Below are 7,515 nucleotides of genomic sequence, written 5' to 3' on the forward strand. Positions count from 1 at the left end.
TTATGTTGTTGTTTTTTCATTGAAATTCGGGGGTCCCGCCCTCAAGCCCCTATTCCTCGGTCCGGTGTTCTGAATTGTACACGGTTGTATGCTCTGATGTTCTAGCTGCAAAACAAAACTTATCCGAAGTAGATTGCTCCCATACTGCCAGAGTTATAACAAATTACCTCCAAAAATTCAAATTACCTATTTTTCGTAAAAAGAAAAATTCACTTTTAGGCTTATTATTCAACTTGTATGGCACCCAAGAACATGAAACATGTTTCATTCTCTTGAGAAATGTCCATTCTTTGAAAAGAATACTAAAATTCGCATCTTCTCCCCAAAATAGCGGGAGAAGAGGGGGCAAACTCCAGATTTTTGTTTTTTCCATTGAAATTCGGGGGACATCCCCCCTCCCCCACAAGCATACCTTCCTCGGTCCGGTGTTTTGAATTGTACACGGTTGCATGCGCTGATGTTTTAGCTGCAAAACAAAAGTTATCTGAAGTAGATTGATCCCATAGTGCCCGAGTTTTAACAATTTTCCTCCAAAGAGTGTTCGAATTTAAAATTCCTGCCGAGAAGCCCGGGCGAGAGAAATTCTCTCTCTCGCTCTCGCTCTATCTCTCTCTCTCCCCTTCTGCCATCACTGGTTTCTGGCGCAGTGGTTCTGTTGCGCATAAAAGGGGCCTAAAAGTCGAGGCCGAAACTTACGAACGAGATTTCCATAATGATATCTTTAAATAAGTAAATAATTTAAAAAAAAAAAATCAATGAAGACGAAATCCCCTGACATTTCCCTGACTTTTTTTGACACCTCAAATTCCCTGACTTTTCCCAGTTTTCCAGGTCTGTCGCCACCCTGTGCATGACAATGCTCAACCTCATGTTGTTCAAGCCACTGATTCTCTCTTACAGGGGGGTAGAAATGGGAAGTGTGACAAAAGCTGGCATATAGATATGACTTAGCACTTCCATACTTGAAGCCATATCTCTGCAGAAACATGTTCAAAACATATGATGAAGTGAAATCTATGGTTTGTGAATGGTGCTCTGTATGTGAAGCCTTTACTACTGCAGAATGGAAAAGTACAAACTTGGCAACTATGTGGGAAAATGTGTATATTCTACCCTAATACAAGTGTAGGTAACTGTTCCAAAAGTTTAATGATTTTTCTGAAGTTTTGTAGGAGTATTAGGATGTGCTTTAGAATACTGGAAATAATTATGGAAGGAAGTTCGAAGCTTGGAGAAACTAATTAGCACAATTAAGAGCTTCACTAAGTATTAGTTGCCAGAGAAATTATGATTTGGAAAGTAGCTTACACAAGCATCTGCACATTGTAGAGAGCGCTAATCTTGGTTTACAGTCATCTTAGACATGCAGTTGTGGCAGATTCTTGCGTAATGCTTGAAGCGTATTTCATCTTTAGACCAGACGATATGTGATCAGGTGTTGGAAGCACTTATGGACATTATTTTAATGCTAAGAGCTGCAAAACACACACACCTAACCTAACAACAAAAGCATTTACGGACATAATACCACTTCGCACCCCACACATATGAAATAGAAGGCAACAGCAGTCAATATCCAAGATGACAGCAAAGGAATGACTGCTTGCAAACAAGGAATGATTGAGGGATGTAGGAAAACATCGTTCCCCACAAAACATGCAGTAAGACTCTGAAGTATGTATAAACAAGACATAAATAGAAATCAAACCATGCAAAAAATGGGGAGAAACGAATGTGTACATTGGGGAGAAACGAATATTGCTTTACACATTATTCTTGACTATGTTCTTCACTTTCTTTTTTTGTATTCTCTATGTTTTAAGAAATGGATTTATACGTGTGTTGTTGCAGAGGTTTGTCTGCCAGCAGCTTGTTTGGTGGTGTGTTTTAATTCTTGAACCTCTCATAGCGTAAAACAGAGATAATAAACATAGTGATGGACAATTTGCTTGGTAACACTTATGCATCTCACTGTACCATAATTAGTTTGGAATTAAACCATTAGAACTTGTGCCCACCTGTATACATATTTCTTGCTGAGGTAAATACATTCAGAGAAAAGAAATAAGAAATGTTAAAAACTGACTTTCTCTCATACTTAAAGATAAAATGAACTAAGTTATAGCAAAATTTAATGCAGATACAATTAAGTTAGTGTAGGGAAAGGATGAGCTACATAAAAATAATAATTTTGCATAAAAAAATGACAAAAAAATGGCACCCTTGAAAAGTGTGCCAATCATTCATTAAATATAAACAAGTTTACTGATTAATTTATTACAGTTTTCTTAACTCTGAATGCAGTAAGAAATATTTACCAACCTGAGAATGGTCCTGAAATGATGCACTCTGCAAGTACTTCTCGAATAACCTGCTGAGCTGTTCTGCATTATCCAGTTGGCCATGAATCTTGAATTTCGTGATCATCCCATCAACAGATCTCTTCACAGCATGTCTGTTTACATCTAAACTATGGTGATAACGTAAGCATGAGACAGCCACCTTGGTGCTCTTCTCAAACTCTTGCTCACCTTCCTGGAAATAAACATTTCAATCATGTATGAGTCATGGTGGTTTATGCATACAATGCTTAGCTGTTAGTAAAGACATCTGGGTTCGCAACTGGTGCTGGTGACCCTCTGTACACCCTCAAGAAAATATAGGTTTTTGAAAAATTATTTTCAAATAAAGTTTGAATGACCTTGATATATCTAATTAAAGCTCATAGCAAAAGCAACAATTTGGTTCTTATCCCAACCTTCTACATCAATTCTAGCTTGATTTATGAGTTTTTTGTGATTGCATGTGTGCCGAAAATTGACCTTTTTTCCATATTTCAGAGGGTTCTAACTGGAGAACTACAACAGATACAAATCTGCAATTTTCCTACCTTAGGTGGTTCATAACAACTAAGTATGAATAAAATCAGATGGTCACGTTCAAAATTGACCAAAATTTGGTTCACTTAAAATGGAATGACCCAAATATGGAGTATATGTTGAGAAAAGTTCTGAAATATGGAAATTATATGTAAATACGAGCCATAGCCTTATATAATTACTAGGGCTAAGACGATACCAGGGGTATTGGTATCTCTTACAGACCCGAGAATGTATTGATGAACTTTTTGTTTATGCAATTGAATTTTCTACAACAATACCTTTTAAATAATAGAATTACCAGGGTTTCAAAATTTTCTCGTCAGAACCATCCAAGAGATCCAGAATTACATCCTCATTTTCAGCAATATTCTTCATTTTTACAATGGGAAGGCACAATGAAACTAGCAGACTGGAGATGGCGTTAAGTCTTTATTACTCACGTTTGCGAGGGTTGAATCTTATTGACTAAGAAGAGGACCTAAATTACTTCGAAACACTAATTTCATTGCCACAAATACTACACCAGACGGTTTCTCAGACGTTCTGAACAAAAACAAGATTGTTTGATTAAAATAGAAATTACTGTCCACAGTCAACAATGACCGAATACAATAGGCAACCACGAACACTGACACAACTCTCCAAAGTGAACAATGCAGCCAATACGCACAAACATAAAATCGTTACAAAAATCACAGCTGTTCTCTGAACTGTCACAGTCATGCGAGACCGGGCCGAACTCCACCTAACGAATTTCACCTTGAATAAAGCCATACGAAAAAACCCTCACGAAAGTGAGGGATAGGTCTGTAAGGGGTAAGTATCGGTTCAATTTCTTTCGCTGATACCATAGGTTGATTAATTGATTGATTTTTTTTTATTTCACTTTTTGTGCCACTTTTGGCTAATTTGCGAAGATGGAAATGAGTGATGATATGATGAAATTGATGAATGGACACTCACAAACATCCATGCCTAGACTGGGATTCAAACTCGGGATCCCTGGCGCATAGCGCAATGTACTAACCACTCTGCCATGGGGGCTGGCAATGATACCAAATATTTTGAGTGGCTAGAGCAGCCAATAGAAACAACTCATTTGTCAAGATTTGTCCTTTTTAAAAGTTTGTTTACCTTTCCTTGCGACAGGTTGGGGTCCCGCACAAGAATTCCAAGCAGATGACAAGATCAAAGGCAGGGCTAAAGCGAAAGCGCTGGACCCAAAAGTGACATCGAAGGCATGTAACTGCCTGGTGGTCAACACTATGTGGAAAAGAAACCATTCATTGCCAATTCTTGCTCGTAAACCCGTGGGTTAAGAACGTGACGTTTTCAAAACCAGCATTATTATAATGCTAGGCTCATTCCGAAGTTCCTGGGAAAGGGATGAATGTTGCTGTGGGAGCGAGGGTTGTGGATTTTCTTCTTGTGCTCTTACCCCTCCGTGTGACTGCTGCCCGATGCCCGCACTGCAGTGACTTGTTTTCATTGCAAATGACAGAGAATAATGGACAGCAGGTCATATACAGAGCTGCCAAATGAGCTTTAAATATATATCTGTATTTGTGTATATTTTTATGTCTTTTTCCTCCCTCTCCAGTTTAATCCAAACGATAAGAATGTTGTTTACATTTGAATTTATTTTGCATCCTTTGTGCAAGTTGTACACTATACACACTACATACATTTTATTTTACACACTTTAATTTTCTCTGGCAGGGACACTTATAATAATACACCGATTGGTAAGACTGCAGAATATGGGCTGCTTAGGAGGAACGAGATTCATAATTTTTTGGTAACGTTTTGAAGTTAGTAATCGGGGAAAGTAAGTTTTAAGGTGCAGAAATTTTTTTTCTTTAAAAAACCCAGGAACACGTGTCCAGGTTGGGCGGCATTGAAATCGTAGCAACGAAGGAAAATGCATATTTTTGAACAAATCAAGCGAAAGCCTATGCCTATGTTGTTAGGTAGCTACGTTTAGTTCACTTAGCCTAAATAGTAATTAGTCATTGTATTTATGCTAATGAAACCTAACCTAACAGGCCTAACCTAACCTTGTAGGCATTCCTCAAAGAAATAATGAAAGAAACTGTGCGTAAACAATATGGACACGAACGAATGGAGAAATGCATTGCTTTTAGTAGCAGAAAAAACATTTTTCATTGTATTTATGCTATTGGAACCCAACCTACCAGTCATAACCTAACCTTGTAAGCATTCCTCGTCTGAAATAATTAAAGAAACTGTGCGTGGAATCCGGAGCGACAAATCAACTCGAATGCCGCGAAACGAAGGGTCTCAGTTATCTCACAACACTTGAGCACGTAAACAATATGGACGCGAACAAATGGAGAAATGCATTGCTTTTAGTAGCAGGAAAAACATTTTTTACGAGCAATAATATAATAGTAATCGTAAAAGGAACACCGGAAAATGGAAGTAGAAGGTACGTACTTTCAGGGGATATAAATTGTGTTGGTCTATTTAGAGGAAAAAAGCAGCCCATGTTCTGCAGTGAGACCCACTGATTTTAACAATGCTTGCAACATTTCAAAAACTTATTCTTCTTTTTTTGCATCCTCTGGGGACTAGAAAGAAGTTCACATAAAATGTTACAGGACATTTTAAGTGATATAATGTTATATGAGAATAATTTGGAGTATTTGATATCATTAATACTAATGTCGTGTGATGAGTGCATTATCTGATACCCTGCTGTGTTTCACTGCGGGTAGTAGCAGATGGTGACCGACTAGGGTGATTCATTGACACCTTGATTCTGGTCAGCGGTAGCCCTGGCGTGCACATAAACAAGCCATATTTTCGATTACTTAGATACGAATGGTAAAAATTTACTATCCTTCGGACACCTCTAATTTTTTCGTTTCGTCAATCTTTGACATTCGTACTTACGTATCTGCTTCGTGGAACATTCCTGGGTATAATTTAACAATACAGGGAATTTCTCCAATTCGTTTGAATTTTCGGTTACTTACTAATTTGGGTCTCCTAATCACGAATCTGCACTTAAAATTTGGCGCTCACGTATAAATTTCGCGCTTATTTGGGGGCAGGTGAATCCGGCCAATTTCTAACATGCCCTTAACAGGGAGTCTATAGATATAGGCGGGGCCGCGATAGCGGTTGGGGGCGGTAAGTCGATTACCCCAGGGGCGGAGCCCGGAACCGGCGGGAAATTCGGAAATCGAGGGTGTGGAAATAAGAACTTAATTTCGATTATTTTGCTATTTCCACGTGTGAGCGCCAAATTTTGACTGCAGATTCGTGATTAGGGGGCCAAAATTAGTGAGTATGCCGAATTTCAAACAAAATGGAGAAATTCCCTGTATTGTAAAATCGCTCCCATTCCTGAAAGTGTATCAACGTTGTTTTGATGAAATTAATTGCAATTTTCACATTACCGTACGTCTTTCTGATAGGCCTTTTTGCTTGCCTGAGACGAACTAACCTAACCACGCGCCAATGGTTCGCAATTATTTTCAATTTCTAGATCCTGATACTAACCGACACCAAATTTTAACTATGTTTCCTAACCTAACAGAACTAACCTATCCACGCGCCAATGGTTCGTGGGGCTAGCTATTCTCCGTCGGAGAATTAATTTTCAACAAACAACATGAATTTCAGCTATGAAACATTCCCACATCACACAAAACACCTTCCCGATGTTCGACAATGCTACAGGAACTTATTACGGTAAGTAGTTTCTTCTGTAAAAATAAATAAATGTGTCCGAAGGATAGTAAACAAGTACCAAAATACCTACTATCGTGTTCGTCACGTGTCCAAATTGTACATTATGCACGGGTAGCTGTAGAATAGCCCCACGAACCATTTCCGATAAGGTTAGGTTAGGCAAGCATAGTTAAAAAAAAGGTATTGGAAACACTTGACATGATTTCCCGATCAAATAGATACCACGACTAACGTTGGAAACCTTAGAGAAACTCATTTCCGTAAGTAGTTTCTTCTGTAAAAATGAAGAAATGTCTCTCCGATGTATGAAACTGTTACCGAAATGAATAATCTGTCCAGTAACGGGTTTTCGACATAGTAACATAAATTTTACCTGCAAGCCTGTTACGGATGTTATTAATTGCCTGACAAGAAGAACAACATCTTCTTTCATTTTTCCTGCCATGATGACTGAAATCAAAACTTCAGAAACACTCGATCACTTTTCTTGTCAAGCATTTTTAAAATTTTGTACTGGGGAATTACAAGTATTGCTCGGCAAATTATCCACGACTATTTTCCCTTTGGACGTTTTCGTGCACGAAGCTCTCGCTGTATGACTTTGTCCATGACTTATTTCATTAATTATTCTCTTACACAGTATGCGTTTTTGAGCGATGGATTTTTATGTATGCTGGTACAGAAGTTGTCAACAGCTTGTTTTGAGTTTTCTTTTAATTCTTGAAGCTCTTATTGGGTGAAATAAAGTGCACGAACATGGTGATGGACAATTTGCAAGATAATACTAGTGGATCCCACTATACAAAGGGAATACACATGGGGACGGACAATTTGTTTGATGTGGTAATACCGGCGGGCCTTCTCCTTCGTGGTCCTATCAACGATTTTTTATTTTAGTCATTATGCATTGAAG

General features: G+C 38.3%; 1 protein-coding gene across 2 annotated transcripts in view; it reads right to left on the bottom strand.

The window, feature by feature from the left end:
* Positions 1–7,157, bottom strand: part of Grip128 (gamma-tubulin complex component 5) — a 131,034-nt gene extending 123,877 nt beyond the window's left edge. For both annotated transcript variants that reach the window (XM_083144628.1, XM_083144630.1), the window contains exons 1-2: positions 6,976–7,157; positions 2,323–2,535 (exon numbers count right to left, since the gene is read on the bottom strand). In XM_083144628.1, coding sequence (XP_083000754.1) covers positions 2,323–2,535; positions 6,976–7,047 — 285 coding nt within the window. In that variant the 5' untranslated portion in view covers positions 7,048–7,157. The remainder of the gene's footprint in view (positions 1–2,322; positions 2,536–6,975) is intronic.
* Between the last annotated feature and the right edge of the window lie 358 nt (positions 7,158–7,515).

This window comes from Lepisma saccharinum, chromosome 23 (genome assembly GCF_977018435.1).
Source record: "Lepisma saccharinum chromosome 23, izLepSacc3.1, whole genome shotgun sequence".
Lineage (NCBI taxonomy): Eukaryota > Metazoa > Arthropoda > Insecta > Zygentoma > Lepismatidae > Lepisma > Lepisma saccharinum.